At 42.6% G+C, this 25,108-nt stretch overlaps 1 protein-coding gene across 1 annotated transcript in view; it reads right to left on the bottom strand.

The window, feature by feature from the left end:
* Positions 1–25,108, bottom strand: part of LOC126173411 (uncharacterized) — a 128,304-nt gene that overhangs the window by 15,998 nt on the left and 87,198 nt on the right. The window contains exon 3 of the mRNA XM_049920954.1: positions 10,129–10,399. Within this exon, the coding sequence (XP_049776911.1) occupies positions 10,129–10,399 (271 nt within the window). The remainder of the gene's footprint in view (positions 1–10,128; positions 10,400–25,108) is intronic.

Here is a 25,108-nt window from a genome sequence, read left to right as displayed (position 1 = left end):
GGTGAGAAATGAATCGACCTCATAAACAAATGAAGATTTATAGATTCTATTTTCCAAAGACAGTAGAAGTCTTCTACGAAATTTGTGTACCGTATGTGGATTAACCAAATGAGATCTAAGTGTGGACTACAACTTCCCGTTCCCCTTTCTAACTACGAGTTGCAGATCAAGCTAGCGAAAAGCAGCATCCGTCACTATTAGTTGCGTGTGTAATTGAAGGTAGCTTCATACGCGATCGACTGTCGGAGAACCAGGGCTTAGTCGTTTATTTGAAAATGAACTGTCAGCGCTTTCAAACTGATACGAAACTCTTCAGTAGTTGATTATTACTTTTACTTGTTTCACTCACGTCCTAAGTAGAATTACAGTATCAAATGAATGTGATATTATCGGAATGTTCGTAACTCACAGATTGAGAATAAAATTTCAGTACATATTGTTGCTTGATAGCTAAGTGTATATATGTTACCTACAAATCGAGACGTTCAGGGTTCAATCCTCGATTGTTGGTTGTATTTCATCTGTCATTTATCGCTTCTTTCGCGTAGGGCAGTGATCTGTGTTTGTGCAAGTGACAAGTTGCACCGTGCATGAACCTGTACGTCACCTTTTACAACCGGACAGGTAAGTCGGTTTAAAGATAGGAGAAGGCATGGGTATACCATCTCCAAGAGAGCCATGCCCTAGTAAAGCACCGATGTATAGATACCAACCTATCAGTTCAAATGGCTTTGTTGTTGCTCTAAACTTCGATATACTTTGCTTAAGATAGCAATTTCTGTTTTGTTCTTTTGAAGTGCTCTCATGAAATGCACTTTTACATTAGGATTACAGCCGTTTTGGAATATTTTTTTTAGTTTTGCTTATTGCATCAATGAATTTATAAAAACCTGTCATCACGATTCGGGAAGAGTCGCGTAGTGGTAGCTCACTCTCCACATATGGTTTGGCGCCAGTTCTCGATCGGCACATAGCCTATAATCGGATGTAGTTCCCTTAGTCATAAACTTAAATGTTATTTAGAAAGTCTCAGAAGTAAAATGCGTTAAGCTCTTGGTGACATAAATTCCAAGTAGCTTGTCTGAGGTAAACACTTGTTGGGAGTCAAACTGTTTTTTCGTATAGTACCGTTACGCCGGCTTCTCGCCTTTACCGAGCCGGCCACTTTCACCAGTGGTGCACGGGAAAGCCGGGAGGCCAAATGCCTGTCCGAAAACAACTCTCCGGACACTGTACAAGAGAGCCGCGCTAAATGAGATGTAAGCGGAACACGGCTGCGTTAAAGGCCTATGCAAGCAACTTTCGAAGCATCACCGACAAAACCGACGTTCAGTAGGTCGACAAAGTTTTAAGAACGTTAAACTCAAATAAGATTCAGGAATGCACCGTGAAAGCTCTGTCTCGACGGCCTCTCTCGTTTCTTGTGATCATAGCCAAAGAGTCACCATCCATAACAACTGAGAAACAAGTTAAAAATTGTGTCTTTCACTAATGAATGTCTCTTTATCGCAAAACGAAAAAATCACTGAGTAAAGGGCAGTGCAAAATTAAGCACAACCGTATGGTTTATTTGACAATTTTGTCGTCCGTAATCGAACCGAAGCGATACAAGATATGCACTTTCACTAATGAATGTCTCTTTATCGCAATACGAAAAAATCACTTAGTAAAGGGCAGTGCAAAATTAAGCACAACCGTATGGTTTATTTGACAATTTTGTCGTCCGTAACCGAACCGAAGCGATACAAGATATGCACGCGTCGCAAATCTGGCCCAAGTAATAATACAACTTCGAATTCAGAATAAAGGTAACGTTTCCTACAGTATCTTAGTTTCGTTCTTTATACCTTCAGCGTAACAAGTTCATTTTATTACGATATAATATGTAGATGTTGTCCTCTGCGATCTATAGCAAGGCAGAGAAGTAATTTTTTGCTAACTAGTCGTTCAATTATCTTCCCCTCTGCAGAGATGGAGACAATACCATAGAGTACAGTTCTCGTTCATCAGCAAATAGAATTAGACGCATTGATGTAAAACATCTTGCCATTAACCGATATAACTATCGGCATAATTATTTGAATATCGTTAAAGTATGAGCACATGTACCTACAGTACTCAAGTGGTCAAATAATAAAAGCAAAAAGGAAAATTAAACTCTTCATCTGTTAATTATTTATCAGAACTAATCATCTAGAATTCTCTGTTTTCAGAGCAAACTGAAAGTAGCAACGGAAGTAAAGAGTCACGTTCTAGTGTTTCTCCGCATTTAAGAGGTGACACGGTAACCGACAAACGATACAAATCAGCCCGCCACATAAAATATAATAATGATAATTTTTTGTTATTGTTGCTTGCGGAGGAAAATTAGAAGTGGCGACCCCTGGAAAGGACGCATGGATACAGTATCTCCAACAGATCTTGAGCCATCAATTAGTTATTACTGCAATTTTAGCTATTAACAGTGCACATATTTTGTTGTTAGACAAATAACTAATCTATTCATGTACAACGCGGATCTGAACGAGGACCAGGAATATAAAAGCTGGAAATGGAATACCAAAATCCAAAGAACTAGCCTGCCTGGATTCGACACGCAAGTTGAGAAATTTTTTATCTCTATCCTAACAAATTCTACACTGAGTGTAAATTTTCTTTTAGCTACGTTGAGGTTTAGAACTAGTTGTAGCGAGTAGAATTTAATTATATGTAGTAAATTGAATCTTTCCGTGAGCTTAGCGCTTACGTTACATTCTTGTCCCTGGCACTGCGAGATTTCCCTTTTTTTATATATATAAATTTGATCAGCCGTTGTTGCATGCAACTAGCAATCACGACCATCCTTCTTGCATTTGAGCTCATTAAGTGCCTTAAATACCAGAAAGAAATAAGTTCTATTAATTTCTGTGAATTTACGAGCATTTCAATTTTCCTATCGACTTACGCAGTCGCTGTGGATCTATATCGGATGAAGTGGATTCACTAGCTTCCAAACCTGAAGCTACACCTAAAAGCGCATCTGTGCCAGTATTCATGTAATTTATTTGTATATGTGCGAAGTATTGTTTTCAGACCTTGTAACTTACAACTGATCGTTAACTGAAAAATGTAAATGCATGAAATGTAAAACCGTAGCATCTCTAATTTTGTGGTACGTGCATATAAATTTTCACGGATAATCTTTGACGGTTCAGCTTACCTGTTCACTCTCTCTGTCAAAGTAATGCAAATAATTTCAATCTGAGGAAGTTCAATCGAAACGTAAGTCTAAACGAAACTAACTGTATAATTTCGTCCTACGTTGGGGATAATATTGTATCTCAGTTTAATTTTTACGCTTCCAGCGTAGCAAATTCATTTCATTACGATATAATTTGAAAATGTTGTTCTGTACGATCTGTAACAAGGAAACGACTTATTTTTTTTGTCTCAGGTCGTTCGCTTTTCTTTCTCTCTACGGAGAGGACCAGAGAGGAGGATTTTCGTTTGTCAGCTAACTGAGCATATGGTTCCGAACGTAACTGCGCAGAATTTGAGAACTAAGTTAGTTCTAACAGGGGACAGCACTTCCGTGAAAATTCTTTTAAAGGGGGAACAGCACAACGTGTGTCTACTGTCTAGAAATGTACATGAAATTAGCGATATCTAAACGACAACGTCTGCTAAAAAAACTATTGATGTTACTTGCGCATAGAGAGAAATGTTTAGCTTATTAAAATGAAATCGGTTAATTTGAACAATAGCTAGAGCAAATTAAACTGTCCACATGGATAAAAATGTAGCATTATTGCCCTTACAGGGGATGAGCCTCGGTGCTGCCCATTTCTATTAAGAGCAGGGTTGGCATCCGTATGATCACAGTCCGTTCCAGCTCTCACCAAACTTCGAATGATAATGTTATCCGAGGTAATTACGTTGAAAGGGAAAAATAGTATTTTGTATTTATTTTCGTTTTATTTGTTTTATGACGTCATCCACACACTTTTTAGACTCTTCATTTCCTCAGTAACAATAAAATTATCTCAGAGAAAATCTGATAGTCTATAACACGTCATTTCCCGGCCACGTGAGTGAACTATGCCGTTGACTGTTGTGTATACCAGAGCCAGTTTACAGAATCCAGGGAAAGGAGGCTTCTGTCCACTTGGAGATGATGGGACAGTCTTTCGGTAATCCTTCTGAATAGTTGGTCGTCGGAGCCTAATAGGCTCGCATTCCGTAGCGACACGTGTTTTCCAGCATTTCTTGGAAAGGACGTTTTTACAATCCTGACAGCAAGCAGACCCTTCCAGAGAAATGCTTCGTGGAAACTTGAACTGTATCATTCTTGTACATCCTTCTCGCTATAAACTTATAAGTGTTATCCTTATTTTATTTCTGATGTAGATCGTTCGCAGATATTGATAGCAGCTAGCTATGAACTCTTAGTGCTGTACGTTTCCCACTCCAGTAGTCGCGTAGTAGATCCTTTCTGGAAGTAGCTACGTTATTACAATGCATTCATGTGTGGTGTGGGTGTGGTGGCAGTTTGAGCCCTGTCTTGCACGCCAAATCGAGGCATACGACCTTATTTACACTGACTTAACAGTGTAGCACTGCAGAGGACTTACCCGTGTCAGTCAATAAAGATCTCCGGGTAAATCTGCAGAGCAGTACGTCGCATAATTTTTCTCGGGCTTCGCATTTTGCCAAAGCCGTCCTCAGGAGGGACGTGTATTTCGCGTGGTTTACATCGTGTTTACCGCACGCATAGAAACGAGCTGGTGCATCACATGGAACAAACTCCTCATGACTTGCGATCGCAGCGCTTACCAGGCCAGTTTTCAACTGCATTTGCCTCGCAAATCAGTTTGTTTACGAAAATGGACGGGTGTAAAATTCCTACCTTTGCTCTATAAAAACACGCATTTCCTCCCTTGTCCATATGTTAGTCATGTAGTTCTGTCTGTACTATTCATAAATAAAATTTTCAATATCCATGAACATTTTATAAGGCAAGGAGGAACGTTTCATATCCAGCCAGCAAGGACAACGGCTTGTAAAATTTTCATTGTAAACAGTGCGATACAAATTTATAATAGTCTTCCACCTAAGATAAAAGTTATTTCGTCGTTCTGTCTTTATTGCAAAGCCCTAACGTCATTCTGACCAGATCAACGCCCTATTCAGAAACAGAATTTTTCGAACATGTGAAATACAAGACTTTGAAGCAAGAAAGTGCAAAATATCTTACAGCTAGTAGTGCAAGCTCTCTTGTACACGAAGTAAAAAACAAACCCTCATTTATTTACTGTATTCTCTACACTCAAGTTGAAAAAGTTTCTCCGAGACAACTCCTATTCCATAGGAGAACTGTTTCTGTTTTTGTAATATGTATGGGATTGATTGGCGACTCCATGTTGTCTTGTGCACTAAGACCAGGTAACAGGTATACTTGAAAAGAGAGACAGCATTGGTCGTATATTTTTCTATTGCAAAATCGATTTTCTGTCACTGAGTGACCATCTTCAGTGCTATATTGTATAACAAATTGGGATGCACTGTTGTTACTAGGCTTACGGCAATCACATAGACTGATTTCATGTATGGGATTACTACCTCACATCTGCATTTAAAAAAATTTAAATGTTGAGTAAGTAGCCATATTTAAATATGACAGCATGAAATGAATGTAAAATGACGCGTACGACACCATTACGATTGTTCGTACAAATGATCCATGGAACATGAAACGTAACTGTAGCTAAGTAGATAAGAAAACTCATTTCTGCTGTTTGGATCTTGCTCATCTCTTTCTACACCTGTATGCAGACTCCACAAGCCGCCGTATGGTGCGTGGCGGAGGGTACTCTCTACCACTTCCTGTCCTGTTCCATTCGCAAACAGATCGAGGAGAAAAAGACTGCTACATGCCTCTATACGAGACCTAATCTCCCTAATCCTATCGTCACGGTCTTTACGCGACATATACGTTGGCGACTGTAGAATCGTTCTGCAGTCAGCCTCGGATTCTGTTTCTCTAAATTTTCTCACAGTGCTCCTCGACAAAAACGTCGCCTTCCTTCGAGTGGTTCCCATATGAGTCTCCGGAGCATCTCCGAACACTTCCACGTTGTTCGAATTTACCTGTTACAAATCTAGCAGCCCACCTCTGAGTTGCTTCGATGTCTATCTTTAATCCGACCTGGTGCGGATCACAAACACTCGAGTAGTAATCAAGAGTAGTTCGCACTAGCGTCCCATTCGCGGTCTCCTTTACAGGTGAACCACACTTTACTAAAATTCTCCCAATAAACCGGGGACAATTCGCGTTCTCTACCGTAATGCTCACATGCTCGTTCCATTTAATATCACTTTGCTACATTACGCCTAGATATTTAATCGACGTGATTGTGTCAAGCAGCAGCCTAATAATGTTGTTTGTTTTCCTTACTCATCTGCATTAACTTATATTTTTCTACATTTAGAGCTAGTTGCCATTCGTCACACCAACTATAAATTTTGTCTATCCCTGTCCGCCAGATCATTTATGTGTACAGAATATAATAGCGGTCCTATAACACTTCCCTGAGGCATTCCTCATGGTACCACTGTCTCTGATGAACACTCGCCTTCGAGAAAACATACTGGGTTCTATTATTTGAGAAGTCTTCGAGCCACTCACATATCTGGGAACCTATTCCGTATACTTGTACTTTCGTTAACAATCGGCAGTATGGAACTATGTCAAACGCTTTTCGGAAATCCTGGAATATCGAATCCACATGTTGCCCTTCCTCCATAGTTCTATGTAGATACCCAAGTCTCAAACTCATACATTAAATTTGGTTTTGCCATTATTTCCTAAATTTTGATTCTGGTGCTCTTTCTTTTCTTATTAGTCAACGTTCTGTTTATAGTATCAGATATGTGTTCAGAACGTTGAATATTGTTTTTTTTTTATCTCGATCTTCATTGTACGATTAACTAAAATCTGCTCCTAGATAGCTGGAATAAGAGGTTTGTTCTTTGGGTTTTCTGTCGACAATTATTTTTTACTAATTGTACATTTTCCCTGAAATGATAAAACTCCAGTTTTTGGTACAAGTACCAGAATTTCTAAGTTGTATTCTTCGGCAGTTGTTCGAGTCTATACAAGGTGTCTCTCCGAGCCGGCCGGTGTGGCAAAGCGGTTCTAGGCGCTTCAGTCTGGAACCGCGCGACCGCTACGGTCGCAGGTTCGAATCCTGCCTAGGGCATGGATGTGTGTGATGTCCTTAGGTTAGTTAGGTTTAAGTAGTTCTACGTTCTAGGGGACTGATGACCTAAGATGTTAAGTTCCATAGTGCTCGGAGCCATTTGATTTTTGTCTCTTCGAATAGTCGTCAGGCGCATTTTCTCTGGTGTTTTGACAGATATTTTCAGTTTCGTCTATTGCATTGTGTAGCTGGAGTAGGCCAAAACAAATACTTCTCATAAAGTCTTTCAAGCAACACTCAATGCCGACGGGAGCCTTCGGTTTGTTTTTCAGAACAAACTAAATGATTTTTAAAGCAAAATTTTACGTACTCAATCGATAGAGTGGTTCCAAATTAGTCTAGTGAGATATTAGTTTTATCTGTGTGCGTTAACGGGAGTAGTTAAACGCGAGGAATGACCGGCGCTCCAACGGCGGCCTAGCAGCGCTTTTACATGGTGGTAGCAGCCAACGCGTGCCAAGGCTACTGGTCATTCTTCGTGTTTAACTGCCCCTGTTAATATCGATAAAACGAATATCTCACTAGACTAATTTGGGCATGCAAACTTCTGCTTTAACAATCATTTTGTTTGTAGCAGAAAACACACTGACACTCCTTGTCGATAATGAGAGTGAAAACCGTGATGGACAGTATTTGTCTCAGCTGGCTCCAGCTACTCATTGCAAAAATGACACTGTAAATATCCACCGAAACGTAAATGGGCCTGATCACTAATAGGAGGACCATCTTGAATGTAGATGTCTGAAGAACATTTTGTCTTTTTTTCTATGAGTTGTCCGCTAACAGTAAAGTATTTATTGCTGCATGATGATATACTTTTATCCCGGGGTCTTTCCATTTAACATTCTTTAACGATATAGTCAACGTATATGTCAAATAATGTGGGTGATATGCTGCACCTTTGTCTTAATCCTTGAGTAGTCGTTAATTTAACATCCTTAATCCTTCCGATATTGATCAAATTGTTAGCTGTTTGGTAGATTGTTTTTAGTAACTGCGGTCTACTAAAACTACGGTTCGGTAATTTGGGTGCAGTACATCAATGACCAAGTAAATGTAGGATCGCCGGTAGTACGGATAGCATTGGTAGGAAAACAAAGCTAAATTAATGTGTGCGAGAAGAACTGGGAGCCGGCGAGTTCTCTTTGTTTTTTGTTTGTTTGTTTGTTTTGCACATAATTAGGAGCGTAGATACTTCACTTTAATCCATTGTGTATTTTACATTCTTGCAAAATATAAACTGCATTTTACAAATAAAAAGAATTACCTGTTCGCCTAACTTCGGCACTGTTATGTACACAAAAGATTTACGTTTGATGCAACTACAGTTTAGATGTACAAACACAAAAAATCCTAATAACTGTTGTTGTTATTTTGTACTCAATAGAGCGTTATTCATCATGATTAAAAGCAAGAGTTTCCTGTTAAAACTGATAAGTGCGAAAGGTGTTTAGAAGAATAGAAACAAGTTTGATATAAGCTCGACGAAGTATTGAAACGATGTTTGTCTTTTTTTTTAATTTTGCCTTTTTTGAGTTAATTCTTCTTTTCAGCACTGGTGGTGGTGGTTAGTGTTTAACGTCCAGTCGACAACGAGGTCATTAGAGACGGGGCGCAAGCTCCGGTTAGGGAAGGATTGGGAAGGAAATCGGCCGTGCCCTTTCAAAGGAACCATCCCGGCATTTGCCCGAAACGATTTAGGGAAATCACGGAAAACCTAAATCAGGATAGTTGGAGACGGGATTGAACCGTCGTCCTCCCGAATGCGAGTCCAGTGTGCTAACCACTGCGCCACCTCGCTCGGTTTTCAGCACTACATGATTACTCTGTCCTTTTTTAAGTTTTACTGCAACATCCCTCTGTTTCACGCTTTTTTTTAATTTTGCATTTTTCGAATTAATTCTTCTTTTCAGCACTACATGATAACTCTGTCCTTTTTTTTTTAGTTTTACTACAACATTCCTCTGTTTCACATTGCAAATCAACAATCTTCGAATAACACCTGAAATACACAATGACAGTTTCAATTTTGCTATAAATATTGTTTTTTTTTTTAAGTAACACACAGGAAGGTAACTATGTAAAACAAAAATGTTCCGTAGGTTACGCAAACCTTTGCATATTCACACTCAGTTTCTAGACAGTTCAACACTTCAAGGTTCTAGAGGAATCTAGTACGACGCTGATCATATACGCAAACATAGAATCAAAGTGAGGTAACGCCTGATAGATATACAACACACCTAACATATAGGTAATGCGATTACGATCTTAAGCGAGGAAATCTAATAGGGAAACTAGCATGTTATGTTATGTTAACCGGGGACTTAGAAATGACGGACAGGCTCCGTCCCCGCCGCAGCCACAGTGGTCCGCAACCCCACGACGACTATCGCAGTCCACTTCACCCCTCCGCCACCCCACACCGAATCCACGGTTATTTGTGTGGTTCGGCCCCCGGTGGACCCCCCAGGGAACGTCTCACACCAGACGACTGTAGCCCCCATGTTTGCGTGGTAGAGTAATGGTGGTGTACGCGTACGTGGAGAACTTGTTCACGCAGCAATCGCCGACATAGTGTAGCTGAGGTGGAATAAGGCGAACCATCCACAGACTGCCCGGCTCACCGGACCTCGACACAAATCCGTCGGGCGGATTCGTGCCGGGGACCGGCGCTCCTTCCCGCCCGGAAAGCAGTGCGTCAGACCGCTCTGCCAACCGGATGGGCGAAACCAGCATAGTCTACACGTACTTATGATAGTCTACGCTAGCATGCGGTAGTTTTACGACTTTATGCGGCAATATCGCTTTAGAGTCATTTCGTTAATTTTGAGGTCTGTGAAACAGTAAAAAATGTGACGTATCAGGAAGGTCAGTGGGCAGTGCTCACCTTTAGAGAAGATCATGCCGTAGAAGGGCCTGTCGAACTCGATGTTGACGCGCATGTGCGTCTTCTCGCACTGCACCTGGAGGTGCTTGATCTGCGGCATGTCGGGCGTGGCGAGCGGCCAGGGGTCGTCGGGCCCGGGCAGGCCCGGCAGTGGGGGCGGCGCGCCGTAGCCCGGCCCGGGCAGCCCTGGGAGCGGGGGCGGCGGCCCGTAGACGGCGCGGTGCTCCAGCGGCAGCGACGCCGAGTCCACCTCGCCGCGCGACGGAGCCGCCTGCAACACACGGGCCGTGTCTCCGCGCCTCAGTCTCGCAGCCTCTGCACGCCACACCTGCCTTACTCAACCTCTTCAACCCCTTCTTAGGATGATTAGTGAAAAAGCGAGGTAGCATAGCGGGATAAATTGAAGCAGCTACGAATCACAAACCGAACGTTACTTATACCTAAGCGAAAGAGGGCCAGTCTTAGTGGGCTACACCAGTGAACGAGCAAATAAAAGAAGGTTAACGGACTGGACAGGTGGCGATCCTATACTCTGTATTCTGGGTGAGCGTCATGTTGGTTCCTCTCCTGTCGGCATTAATGATCGTCTTGCACTGATCGGAAACAACAGGACATCGAGGTGAAACTAATTAGTGTTGGCCGGGAACCTTACAACCATGTTCCCTGTACAGATTTAACAGACCAAGAAGCCAAGTTCTTGGATACGGGTCATAATTCCAGAACCAAGCTCAGTTACTATGATTAGCTAGCTCCGAACCTTAAAGTGAATATATGGTCCAAAAGCAGACAGTCACTTGTAATTACAGTGCCGGATGACAACGACAGTCTTCTCTCTGCACAGTACAGAAATAACCGTCCCATAAATTTGGGGGAAAGAAAGGTTATAACATAGTGTTCCATCGACATTAAACTCAACAAGAACAAGAAAGTAATAGGGGAAATGCCTTAGGGAACCATTTTAGAACTGGTCTGAAATGATTTGTGGAAAGCAGAGTACTTTGCCAAGGATTCGAAACCTCCTCCTCCCAAACACAAGACCGGTAGCTCAACCGCTGCCCCTGCTTATCCCATGCCCGACACGACTGTCACTATCGACTACAATTTTCACAGCACGGCGATTAAGGAACGTTGACACTAGTGTCTGCACACGGAGACAGGTGGCGTACAATCACAGGACGCGTTGATACCCGACGACGGACGGACACTGTCATCTTGAAAAGCATTAATTCGATGTACACGTCTTGCTAGCAGACTACAACTAAGGCCACCATGGCACTATAGCATGGTAGATGTTTACGTGGTTTGAACTAGAGCCATATTTCCCTACAGATCAACACTCAAGAATTGGACGACCAGCCACGTTCCCCGTTCGATCGCATGCAATACCAGAAGACATCTGAGAACAGAAAGACAATAAATTACCCAGTCACTCTACACAAAGTGCTTCGATTAGTACTCCACGGACATGATGGCAAGACTGATTGCCGCTTGTCCCCCCCCCCCCCCCCCCCGCCTTGCCAATCCACATTCCCGTTCAGTCTTCTCTCCTAGGAAAAATCCTCGGCAGTACTGGCGACTGAACACGGGTTCTTTGGATATCAATCAGATATAATGACCGTTCAGATGGGAGGTGGGCAGACAAAAGTATTTCAATTCTTCTCAGAGTAACACTATGATAGATCCGTCAGTCGTCTACTTATCGCTTACAAACGTCAACTTCGAAGTATCACGTACATTAATTTTTCGATTAACTATGTTCGTGTATGTCTAAGAAGTGCGTGTCAGCGTGCCATTGGACACGTGTTGTCGTTAAATGATTTTGTGTTGTAATGAGGACGAATTTTTATGTTTACATTGTCTGTAAATGAACAACAGGTATTTAGCGTGATATGATGAGGTAGTTTGGACATACACTATTTTCGTAGCACTCACATGTGAGCGCAACCAATTAATTTCAGCTTTCAGTTGTCTGACTGTTCGCCGAAGCCATTGTCAGTGTTGTCAAACCTGAACTGTTACGCGTGGTGAAGTTCTGTTTTCTACACTCGTAATAGTCCGAGCCGCACGCCTTGACGTCTCGTTACGGATTTGGGCCGTATCAATGGTGTTGCGGCCTTATATTTTAATGAGGAGGACTTGCAGCTGTCGGCATGGGATTAGGAGAGGCAAAAGGCGTTTGTGGTGACAGCGAGTCTCGCGGATTGGGAATGGAGAGGAGGGAAGCTAGATTTCTCGTGTTACAGGAAACGAGATCATGGCGCCGCAGCCGGACGCTGGGGGAAGGCGAGGCGATCGCCTTTGCCGCAACGCGGCCTGACCTCGAAACAGGGACGTTACCAGCGGCAAAATATGGCGCCATAAAGCGGCGGCTACTGCTCGCCCCGTGTCACTGCCGCGGCGGCCGATTTACGCGTAGCGCAGCTGCCGTAATAACATGCGAGCGCTTTTACGTTCCCCAGCAGTGGCCGGCAGGTGCTATTAAGGTTTCAGTGTCGCCGCTCTCATTCTAATGAAATGGGAAGGTCTGTGGAGCAGCGCTGCTGCCCCAATGTCGAGCCGGTGGCAAAGATGTTTCTCAGCGATGCGTTTCTTGCTGTGGAGTGAAGTTGTATTTCTGGGTAACCTGGCAACGGGCTGCCAGTTTTAAACACGATCAAAAGGGCGGGTCGATCAGATCTATAATCTTGCGCAAAGCATCTTTATTACGTCAATTTTTCGCAATGTTTATTACGTTGTCGGACGGAAATTTGTGAAAAGGACACAGACTTCCTGCATTTCTGTCAAATTCTCTTTCTACGAAGTCGTGAACGATAGCCATTTGAGAGGATAGTCCGTGCCCAAGCGAGATACCGCTGCATCTTCAGTGGGCTCGGTTTCTATGCTGACGTTACATTAACATCGTCGTAAAATTAAAACTTCAGATACGTTAACAGATGGAACGAATATTTCGATTTTATATTCTATTCAGTGTTCTGTAAACAAAATTTAAGAACATACCCATGTTTGTCATGTAAATGCCTTTCGAAATATGAACGATGGAGATAATGAAAGACAGTCGATAAAACAATTAAAAACAACTGCGACAGGAGAGAACTGCGGTCGCACATTGAACATAAAATCCTAGACTTTGTATTTTGTATGTAAGCTCATTTCTATTAGAGATTCAATCGCCTTCGCATGGAACTGTATTTCTGTCCGTTGTTTCGTGTTTTCCTACCCGTAATAACGACAGAGCTTCTTGGTGCAGTGGTTAAAGCACTGAACTCATATTCGAGAGGACCAGGATTCAGCGCGGCCATCACGATACGAATGTTCCGCCGTTCCATAAATCAGTTCAGGAAAATGCTAGCACAGTTTTTTCAAGGTTGTATTTCTCGACGTCTTTGTACAATTTTCTTGTGCATATTCTAAATTACCTCGATAGCTTCACAGCGCTAAACTCTATCCTGCGCGCCTGAATTCTGTTTCCGCTTAAATTATTCTCGCTTCTCTTCCTTGTGCTAGTGGTAATGACGTTTGCTACGTCTATATAATACCACATTTGTAACTGTCTCACTTTTCGTCAGAATTTACCTATGTCAAGAGAGAAAGTGGTAGAGACATGCAGGACTGTATCGTGTTAAACAGCGGCGATACGCATCAGGCACGGTTACCGTCTGGCATTCGCCCAATTGCGTCCGTTACAAGGGGGACTAAAAAGTGGGTGCTGTAATATTCCTCCGGAATGTCTCATATTATATTAAGGGAATTAATGCTCGGCACACCTAGAGCTAGCAAGACGACATAACTTCGGCAGTTAACGCTGGAACAAGAACGTAACCTAAATAAATCGTTGCCGGTTCTTCGGACATTATAGCCGACTTCAGTTGACACTTACGACTGCTCTTTCACACGCACTAAACTTCAAAGTCAACCTAGTCAAGTAGTTAAATTCTTTACTTATACACAACCCATCAACTTTGACTTTATGGCTGTGGTCTTTCTTAAATTTTGTGGTAAGAGTTCACAAGAGAAAATAATTTTTGATCGTATACATGTCGAAACTGATTTCGTACTACTGCTAAAGGCTTAATGTGATGATACGTCTTCCTAAATTGTCAAAAATACCAATGATACATCATATCCACAAGATGAATGTCACTCAAAAGAAGATGTCATGACACAGTTCGATCTTGTGTGGAACTCGGTTCTCGGTTTAGACATTCGAAAAAATTATGTTACTTGATGCCACGAATTTATTCATAGTGTGTCCTCGAGTCGTTTGTCATTCAAGGCACGACTATTTCGTTTCGCTGTTTCCGCAGGACATCAATTTTAGTCATTTCTCGTTCGATATACTTCATGAATATTAAGAAAATATGAAACAAAAAATGTTGATAGCTGATCACTGCTGATATATTGCACTCTGAGAAGCTTATAGTCAGTCCTTATTTCGTCAAAATGTAACTTACGTGTCTAGTTTTCATACATCCATCTATCGAGTAATAAAGGCGACGGCGCTGCAGAATGGTTATCCAATATTAGTGTATCCTATGTTGTACTGATGTACCTTTCTATCCTAACAGCATCACAAGAACCATCAGTACTTTTATATTCAAACAAGTACGTATTTTCTGTCATAAAATGGTCTAAGACAGAGTTTCTACATCTACGTCTATACGAATCACTGTAAAGTGCAGGGCAGATGGTAACCCTACTTTACCTGTTATTAGCATTAGCATTATTACCATTGACGAACCGAGCGCAGGAAAAAGGATTGTTTAAATGTCTCTGTGCGTGCTGCAGTTAATGTGTTCTTGTCCTCAAGCAGTATGTAGGAGATTGCACTTTATTCCTAGAATCGTCATTTCAAGCCAGTTCTTGAAACTTTGTTAGTATTCTTGGGGCTAGTTTCCGTATTTCTTCAACAGTCTGCCAGCTCAGTTCTTTCAACGTCTCAATGACAGTCTCAGGCGGGTCAAACCAACAATCAGCGTTATTGGATTTGAACTATTTTTAAACGCTGTTCGTCTAAAAGGTGTAGTTGAAAAAGTAGATGGAATAAATTCAAGTATCGCTCCTAAATTTACTCTGTCAGTTTAGCTTCTGTGGTCGTGTCATGTAAGATATCTAGTAAGAAATGACAGAAAATAGGCTGCATTCCTCAAGAGAAAAGCAGCAAGGATTCAAGAAGTTCCGAATGTATTCTTGGACTCATTACAACTATCGTGTACAATGCGTAACGCGAAGATAAGGAAAATCAGAACGCATATGTAAGCATAAAGAGAAAGTTGGTGTTAGGTATTATTAAATCAGTCTCCTAACCGTGGTATTCCATAATTGTATTTTGATTTACACTGATACTAGCACATCATTATCAACTCATCACGTATATTTCAGTGAATGCAGATACCTGTGTCAGACACTTCTGAGTGTCATTCAAATAGATATAGGAGTACAGTCTTTATGTAACATCAGAGATGAGTCATAGAAGGACTAGAGAACACGGGATATTTCCTCAATGGCCATGCCTAACCTTGAAGTTTCTGACGATTTAGTTGCCTACATTTGTCGCGTATAATCAACACAGCGTGGTTCAGAAGGAGAGGACCAACTCGTCCTCATTATCATTCGACCGGATTTGCACTGGTGCTAGCATCATATTTCTAGCAGGTACTTGATAGTTGATGACACATACTGGGTAGCGGTAGGAAAGCAAAGTTGGTACTCGACCTAGTGATTCAGGGAGAATGGGGGCAGTGTCGGCGCTGGAGGTTTATCTACGCTGGAAAAAAATGTGGAGCTCCTCACGGTATCTTTAGGTCCTAATCCGTGGCTTGAGTGGAACGGGCACGACCAAACAGCCTGGATACGCAGATGGGCCGATGCGTGTGGTCACATCCGCGGCCACTGTTTTTTCCCCCTGGAACGCCGCGGGCGCTGCTCTAGGCGATGCTGTGTTCTTGAAGAGTGCGGCCGCGTCATTCCCACGTGACACTTGCTGGCCAGGTTGGGTCGGGCCGCTCCCAGAACTCGCCTCGCGCTCCCAGGACCAGGTGGCGACCGAGACACCAGTAGGCAAACACGTCACTTGTCTTTCGTGCCTTCAAACAGCTTGTATCCTCCGCTTAACAGTGACACTTATGTTTCCTCATTTCCGTGGCGCAACTAATCCACACCTTCCCCCCCCCCCCCGGTCGTGCAAACGAGCAACTGACTGCACATCTTTTTCTCGCAAGTCTTGCTTGTTACACACACAGAGTAGTTGTGCATTTTGGAAGCTAGTGAATTTAGTTTCGATTCGATTGTCATTGCAACCGTCTTACCTCAAGGACTTATCTCACAGGACAAAATATAAGTAGTGCCTTAAAAGAGCGCACTAGACACGATGGAACGGTTTAGACTGTATAATCCTCAACAACCGAATAGGTCATGGCCGCGAAGATTTATGTGCTTGTGTGTTTTAGTCGGCTACATGAGCGCAGTAAGATGGATCGACTAGGAAACGTGACAGAATGGCACAAAATGTTATCGTGTTTAGATGTGCCCACAACAACACCGTGAATGAAGGTGTCTGATTTGTTGATGTATCAAAGCGTATTGTCCAATTTGTATACGAAGCATGGTGTCCCACACGCAGTCACGTAAGAGTCACGCCTTGTCTATGACAATCAGTTTCAAAACCGACAGGAACTGATGGTGCCAGTGAATGCAGGTCTGTCTCGAAGAGATTCGAAGTGAACATTACGATGGAAACAGCTTTCATTGGACATTTGGAGGCGTGTATCTCGCAAAATTTCCATTACTGGCAGCGGCACATTAACTCCTTCAATGGGCCAAACACCATGAAAACTGGACAGTCGTTGACTGGAGACGCTTAGTGTGGTTCGACAAGTAAATATTTTGTATCTGTTCAAATGATGCGCGCTGGCGACTCCACTGACGATCCAGTGAGGCGGTTAACCTGCATTGTGTGGGTGGAGTAGTTGGGTCGGACGTGGTTTGCTGATACTTGGAAGCGATTTTCTCGCCATGACTTGGAATCGTGTTACCATGAACACGAACTAGGTTATTTCAGCATTGCCGGTGACCAAGTCTTCTACATCTTCTTGATGAGTGTGCTGTGGACACACTTGCTGTAGAAGGCAACAACAACCGTATTCATAGGGCTGTACACAGACGCTTCTGGTATGATGAATGCTGAGGCATCATATCGCACTTCTACTGGCTCGCTTAATCACACGATCTAAATATCACTGGAAACGTCTGAGACTATCTGGAACAACGGGTGAAGCGTAGCAATCAACATCCCAGCAGTCTGATAGTTCTACGAGATCTCTAACATCAAAGAACAGCTTCAAGTGGATATGGAATATCTTAAGAAACTTGTGGAGATTCTTTCTCGCCGAAGTGAGGCCCTTATTAAGGCTATGTCACATTTCAGGAGCATGGAGGTGACAAATGAAATGTCAGATGTTCATACCACTTCAAGAAAACCATGTGCTTCACTAAATTTCCTAAATAACTGAAGTAACTCACGTTTCGGTGGTGTTTTAGTGGCCTTCCTCAAGTAGTAGATTGTTTTTCCTTGATGTAAAGAATTCAGCATAATGTGACCTATTGTGTCTAAGAAAGTCCCGTGCAGGACGGCAGAGTTGCCAGTTATCTTATGTATTTTATATCATGATGGGGCGGTAAATATATGAATTTACAAAGGCATGGCATTATTAGCTGGGAAATCTTCTAGGGTTCAGCTACCTAAATCGAGAAGTACTATTAGTTGAAATAAAAAAGTCTTGGTTGCAAATTGTTTTTATCCATTTACTGGTAATGACACATTTCATCCTTGTACGGCATCTTCAGATTGACGTATGAAGTAATGTGGTGAGCTAACAATTTGGAAATTTGTGGTAAGGTCTTATGGGACCAAACTGCGGAGGACACCGGTCCCTACGCCCACACGCTAGTTAATCTAACTAATTTACGCTATGGACAACACACACACACACCCATGCCCGAGGGAGGACTCGAACCTCCGACGGGAGAAACTGCACGGACCGTGACAAGGCACCCTAGACCGCACGGCTACCCCCCGCGGCGTTGAGCTAACATCTGTGCTTTAATGTCAGCATGTGGCATTAAGATAAAAATTATGAGGAAACATCGCCAGCCATACGCTGGCGTTGAACTATAGATGTCAAATGGGTTCAAATGGCTCTGAGCACTATGGGACTCAACTGCTGTGGTCCCCTAGAACTTAGAACTACTTAAACCTAACTAACCTAAGAACATCACACACATCCATGCCCGAGGCAGGATTCGAACCTGCGACCGTAGCGGTCGTGCGGTTCCAGACTGTAGCGCCTTTAACCGCTCGGCCATTCCGGCCGGCCTATAGATGTCGGTTCACCATTTTACCTCTTAAGTTAATATGAAAGTATCCCACAAATGCGAGACGCGTCATTGCCAATAAATAGATAAAAACAATTTGCAACCCAGACTGTCTTATTTCAAGAAATTCATAACCGGTTGCTTTACCAGGCGCCCAGCATGTAATGGAACCAATTTTAATGTTATTGGTTTTAGTTAGCAGAGCGTGTTTTGTGCCGTAATTGTAACTGTTTCGGGTAGCTGCCTGTGATGATTCCCTGTAGAGTGTAGTGTTGTTTTGATGACTATGAGATATAGAAGGCAGAGAGGGAACATGGTGCTGGCGTATTACCTACTCGTCATGCAGAGCACCAGTAAGACGTCGAGCTTACCGTTTTTACCCAACGGGTGGATCACCATCAACAGTGTGGTAAGTCCTCACACTACCTGAAAAACGCCGGAGAGGTTCGAAACCCGACATTGGTGCATAGCTTGGTGATCCGCGAGTCTATTCTTGTCGGCCAACTACTGAAAATGAAAATTTCTTCCATGTGCAGGCTGCCTCATGATGGAGGACCTCTGCACTAGCTTACTTTATCCACTTCTAATACTTAGCTGCTCAGTTTTATTTTCAAATTCCTAATACAGCTCTGATGATGGAAAAGAAGTCGTTCACAGTACCCTGTCAAGAACGTAAGTGCTCTTCTCTTGGCCTCGGCTCTACATCCGCTTCTGGCGAATCGGTGTAAAATTATACCTCCAGTGTCTACGACCAGGGGTAATTACAGTAGGAATCCGGTCCTACGTTCGCGGCTTAGCACGCGTTTCGATGGACGCAGCAAGCTGGTGCTGTCAGCGAAAGCTGCTCCGCGCTGGGATGCGGGCGCCGCTATACGCCAACTGGGTCGGCCAGGACGCGCTGGGAACAGCGCGCTTAGAACTATGAGTGCTCCTCCTTCTTGCAATAGTTCAAAGAACTCAGCGTCCACACTTCATATGTCATGGCGAGCATGATTCAGCTTGCACTCGTGAACGACGCTCAGCACCGCTCTCCACATAACTTTATTACCGCAGTCTCTGTTATTCACGTGTCTTTCGGTTACATCATTCTTTTCTTCTCCACTTCCTGCCGGTTATCTTATGTATATCATCCTACTTTTACGATACCCCTTGCAATTTGACTATTTCCTCCGTCTCCAATGACACAATAAATTTCTACAAATTTGATCAACAATCATATTAGCCTCCAGTTCAAAAAGTTAAACATAAAATTCATTAAAGAATCGTTTCCTGCCCCAATAAACTCTTTTTCGGTACTGAGTGCAGTGCAATGTGTGAGTTTAATATTAATTTACGTCATATAGGAGAGCAAAAACGTTTCCAGAGCATCACACTGTTAACCGTTCTTCGCAGTCGATACACTAACGTCAAACTACGGACACTTACGTCCCTATGTACGTGCAGTAAGTAATCTGACTTTATCCTTGCAACCTCTAGATAAGGGGCATGCATGGAATTACATACATTCCTAGTTATCCCTTGAACATTATGAAATTTTTCGAGGCAGTTGCCGTTTTTCATACAACTCGTATTATTAATTATCATTGTTGATCTGCTTTATAGGAATATTATGCGTTCAAAAAACCATTTTCGTGTACTTGAATACTTCATCATGTTGTGTTATAGACAAACATTACGGACGCTGTATAGGTACTGGTGTACATAAAAACTTGACGACGCACTCACATAACTGCAGAAGTTCTATTGAAGACAGCAAAGTTCACGGAAAGCTACACTCTCGCAATGTTAGGCGAATTAATGGAACCTACTGCTACTTCACCCCTCAGAGTTAAACACTATTCCCGAGTATGTGCTACAAGTATTCTTAAGCAGTACCTCATGTTATATATAATCAATTTTCTTGTAATCCATCAGCTGTTGGACACTCAGTTAACTCACAAATGAAATTACCGCGTCATTAAGTTTTGTTTCCTCACATATAATAATTATTTGTATTTCATAGCGTTATTGGATCCAGTCACAAATCGGTAACTGGTCGGTCTTTGCATTTCCGCCCAGAAGCAAGATAACGTAACGAAGCTGAAATAATATTAACAGGGACAAAAGAATGAAATAATAACATCAAATTTTATTTCCACAGAATAGGTTGAAAAGCGATATAATTAAGGAATAGCTCCATTACTAAGCAGCTGTTTTAATTCATGTCCTTTAATAGTCATATTCAGATTCTGGCGACAGCAGTAAAACATTATCGGTATTTCTAGGAATTTGTCTTGTCCTTTAGAAACGATATCGGAATTAGCCTTCAACAGATAAATCCTTCGTTGCTTCGGCACATTCAGTGACACACAGGAATAGGACAAGAATTTCTTTAAGCAGGTGCCTGCATTTCTGAAATGAGACACATACATCCTTAGGAAACGAAAACAAACCATTTATGATCCCCCGAACACATTTCTTTTATTCTACATCTATTTGCTGTTGGATCCAACAAGGTGTTTGTGTACGTGCCATTAATGTCACGTTTTCTGAGTTTTAACAAGGTACAATACGCGCTTCGCAAAAAGTTTGTTATTAGTTGAACTCGAGACTTTTTCCAGTTACTATTATTAAGCAATATTTACATCAAATGGAGATTGAAGCCCCGTGATGGGTGTGCACTTTGTGAGATACAGTATGTTTTAAATCTGTATTTGCTCACATTTATTGCTCATCTTCACTAGCTTAACAGATCCGTAAATTACGCTTTTTCACAGTATGAGAGCTACTTTTTAGTTTTAGAGTTTTACGAGTACCAGTTAGGGAACGAAATAAACCTGAAACGTCATTCCCTGCAAATGTAAGCTGGAATGTATGCAGGTCGGCGTCTGTTTACTATGAACAATGGAACCCATCTTAGTCTGTTATTGGAAAACACTCGTCTTAATTTCGTGTGGCTTTCACACTGTTCTATGTAATTAGTCGGTGTAGGAGTACATACTTATGTTTTAATTTTTTCGATTATGATCGTACTTATAAAGTTATAAGAAGTTTTCAACGAAATAAACGTTCTTTCGTTGGGGAAAAAAAAACTGAAATTGTTTTCAAAGGACATGATGCACTCATCGCTGAAGTGTTTGTACAATTCGCGGTAGATAATAATTCCCTGAAACGTAATGTCTTCTTTATCGGAGAAATATATGTGAGGCGGGAGGTCCGGAGTAATCAGAAACCCCAGGGGGTAGCCCACGTTATCAGCGGGCCTCACACTTTCCCTCTTGGCCAACGCGCGTGATGTAATGTGGAAAGCGTACCCCTATGCACGCTTTGTCGTCTTTCATCACCCTACACACGCTGTCTTATGCGTTAATATGAACCATAATAGTGCTCTCATAGTAATAGGAATTGTACAAACACTTCAGCGATGAGCGCATCATTTTTTCAAGTTAGGCACAGGCATAAGCTGACATCGAAGTCTCTTCCCCGCGATGTAACTGTATAGAAATAACGTACTGAAGACTGCAGTGTTATTGATCTACGAGTATGTTCTGTTTGACGCACTAAGTGCTGGAGTAGTTTAAACTACACCTGATAGGAATAGTCGAAATACAAGTAAGTACAGAAATAAAAATGACAACTGTAATAGAAGGAATACGTCTAGTTAACATCTACCATAAATAGTATCACCAGTCTTTCGATTGGTAGTTGCCATCCACCACTTCCAAATCTGTGCAAATTTTTTGATTTCTGCGCACCTATTACACTAAACTCCTTCAACAATCTTTGTCAGAGGTTGCCATCTTTGCTCTCCCGCTACCATTCCACTCTCTCTCTCTCTAGTGCTCTGTCGAGCGAAAAGTAAGGAGATTTCAGTATATAGCCTGCGGACCTGTCGTGGCTTCTTTCGGGTTCAAGACACTTCGTTCAGCTCCTATTTTTCCTTATATCATCTCATTTCCAATATGTAAAATTAATTTTTAACTCATACGGCACCCTGTTTCAAACTCTGTAGTTTCTTAAGCTTTTTTATCTACATATAGCGTACATTCCGTGAACACTCCCAACAAATCCAAATTATGTATTCATTTTCCCTGTTAATGAGATTCATGTTTCTGGTCATTTTCATGTCGTTACATAGTATTAGCCCAGGGATTCAAAAAATTCGACCGTTTCTTTTCTTTGCGCCACTTCTTTAGAATGATATTCTCTGAAGTGCAGTTCCAGAAGCTTGCTCATTTGAAGGCAAGTGTTTGATGCAAATGGATGTCTCTTGCTGGAAAATTTTCTTCGTTTGGTCCAGACTTTGCCTACTGTCATAACGTTGTTCTGCGAATTTTTGTTACGGTTCTGTTTTCTAAACAATCATTCTTTAATTCCCCTCACCCCTCTTCTCCTGAAATGAAATGAAATGTCGTGTGACGAGGGCCTCCCGTCGGGTAGACCGTTCGCGTGGTGCAAGTCTTTCGATTTGACGCCACTTCGGAGACTTGCGCGCCGATGGGGTGAAATGATGATGATTAGGACAACACAACACCCAGTCCCTGAGCGGAGAAAATCTCCGGCCCAGCCGGGAATCTAACCCGGGCCCTTTGGATTGACAGCATGTCGCGCTGACCACTCAGCTACCGGGGGCGGACTCTTCTCCTGTGTTGACATACAGTAACTTTATTTATATCAGCAAAACATAGCCCTGCTCTGCTTTGTCATTTATTGAAAGTGGAATCAGATTGAATACTTTAGTCAAATCGCATTTTATTTACAAAAAAAGTATTTTCTTTCCAGAGATACTGATCTGCCCAAATTGAACACGTCGTTCACTAACACTGACCTTAGCAGCCCTTTTCAAATAGTGATAATTTCGTGTGAGTCAATGGCCGGGTGCAAGTCTCTCAACTGGTCACCACTTCGGCCATTTGCTTCTCTCTAATGCACCCCAGTTATTCAAGCGGAGATACAGAACCTCACGTTTAACGTAGAATCTGAACCACATTTCGTTACTGGCGATCCTTCACATCTTTGAGAGATGAAGGCCAGGGTAAAGGCAGCCCGAAAATTTCCGTGGTTCGGCCACGATTCAGTCTCGGTTTTCCAGGCACAAGCTTTATGATTAGACCAACGGGCTCGACACTATTTCAAATAAAAGAAAACAACACAAAGAGTTTAATTTTAAATTTCATTGTGCTAGAATAAGGCAGTAACTATCCTGAAGTTTTGGTCTGAAGCAAACACAAAGACTGTAGCCCCGAGGAGGAAAATGTTACGGGGCGCGGCCACGACAACAAGCGCTGCTCGTTCTGCAGGGAGGAGCACAGCGTGCTGGGTGGATGTTGCGAGCCGGCCGCGTGCCCCTTAACCGGCCGCTTCACGCTCCACATGCGCCCCAGGGCCACCTCTGTAACACATCACGACATCAGGACGTAACCTCACCAGCGGTGCTCTGCCGCCAACGCTAACCGTCATACAAGAGTTGCACGAAAATATGAAAATACGGCGAGAAATGCATGCTAGAGCGTAAACACAGATTCTAACCGAGCCTGCAGATGCCGTTGTTGTATTGACCACGAATGGTACCTGTGCTACGTGCTCAATACGTTACAAGTGTCAAGTCATGATCAGAACAGCTCTCTGTGCGTTACGTCGGAGCTAAGTGAATTCGAAAGTGGGAAAATTGTCGGTGCTCTTATGGTGGGTGCTTCCGTACCCAGGATAGAGAAAAAGTTTTGTTTTTCAAGAGATACGGCATACAAGGAAAGCGGAAGAACATCATCTGGTAAGTCGCAACGCGGACGAAAGTGTGTCTTGAGTGTTAAAGTACACGCTCATTGAACGGAATTGTGAGGAAAAATAAGAGGACGCCAGCTGCAAAAATCACTGCAGAACTGAATGTCGCGTTCACGACCACTGTCGGCATCAGAAGAACAGAAAGGGACATCCAGAAGCGAAGAACTGCCCGGCCAGCTGAAATTCGAAAACCACATATCACTGATGCAATTGCCCGTAACAGGAAAATGAGGGGCCGAAGCCATAAAACATGACTGCGGAGCAATCGGAAGAAGTAATTTGTTCGTATGAGTCTTGTTTCACACTGTTTCCATCTCCTGGCCGAGTTTACATCCCAAGACTGAAACATGCCAGGGGTTTGGTGGTGATTTGGGCAGCCACTTCGTGATATTCCACGGGCCCTATGCTTACTCTGCAAAGCCTCGTTACTGCCAAGCGTTGAGTGACTATTTTGGCTGATCAGGTCCATCCCATTCTACAGTGTTCGTTCGCGAATGGTGATGATATGTTCCAAGAAGACAGAGCCCCCATTCACACAGCTCGCATCATCCAGAACTGGTTTTGTGAGCTAAAGAATTAATTGTCGCTTCTGCTCTGGCTATCACAGTCACCAGATCTCAGTATTACTGAGCCTTTGTAGCCAAAACGGTGCGTGATCGCTATCCACCTACATCGCAGTTTTCTGAACTTGCTCTTATTTCGCAAAAAAATGGCATACATTTCCTTAAAAACCATAAAGAACATCGCAATGTGTTGTGTTTCTGGTGTTTCCATATTTTTGTCCACCACCTGTATCCTCCGTTTGCTCATCCTGCGGTCCCCATCCTTTATAGCTGTACGCTAAAATGAG

The sequence above is a fragment of the Schistocerca cancellata genome, chromosome 1, assembly GCF_023864275.1.
Source record: "Schistocerca cancellata isolate TAMUIC-IGC-003103 chromosome 1, iqSchCanc2.1, whole genome shotgun sequence".
Classification (NCBI taxonomy): domain Eukaryota; kingdom Metazoa; phylum Arthropoda; class Insecta; order Orthoptera; family Acrididae; genus Schistocerca; species Schistocerca cancellata.
The sequence above is the reverse complement of the archived record's forward strand: the minus strand, read 5'-3'. Positions and strand labels throughout refer to the sequence as shown.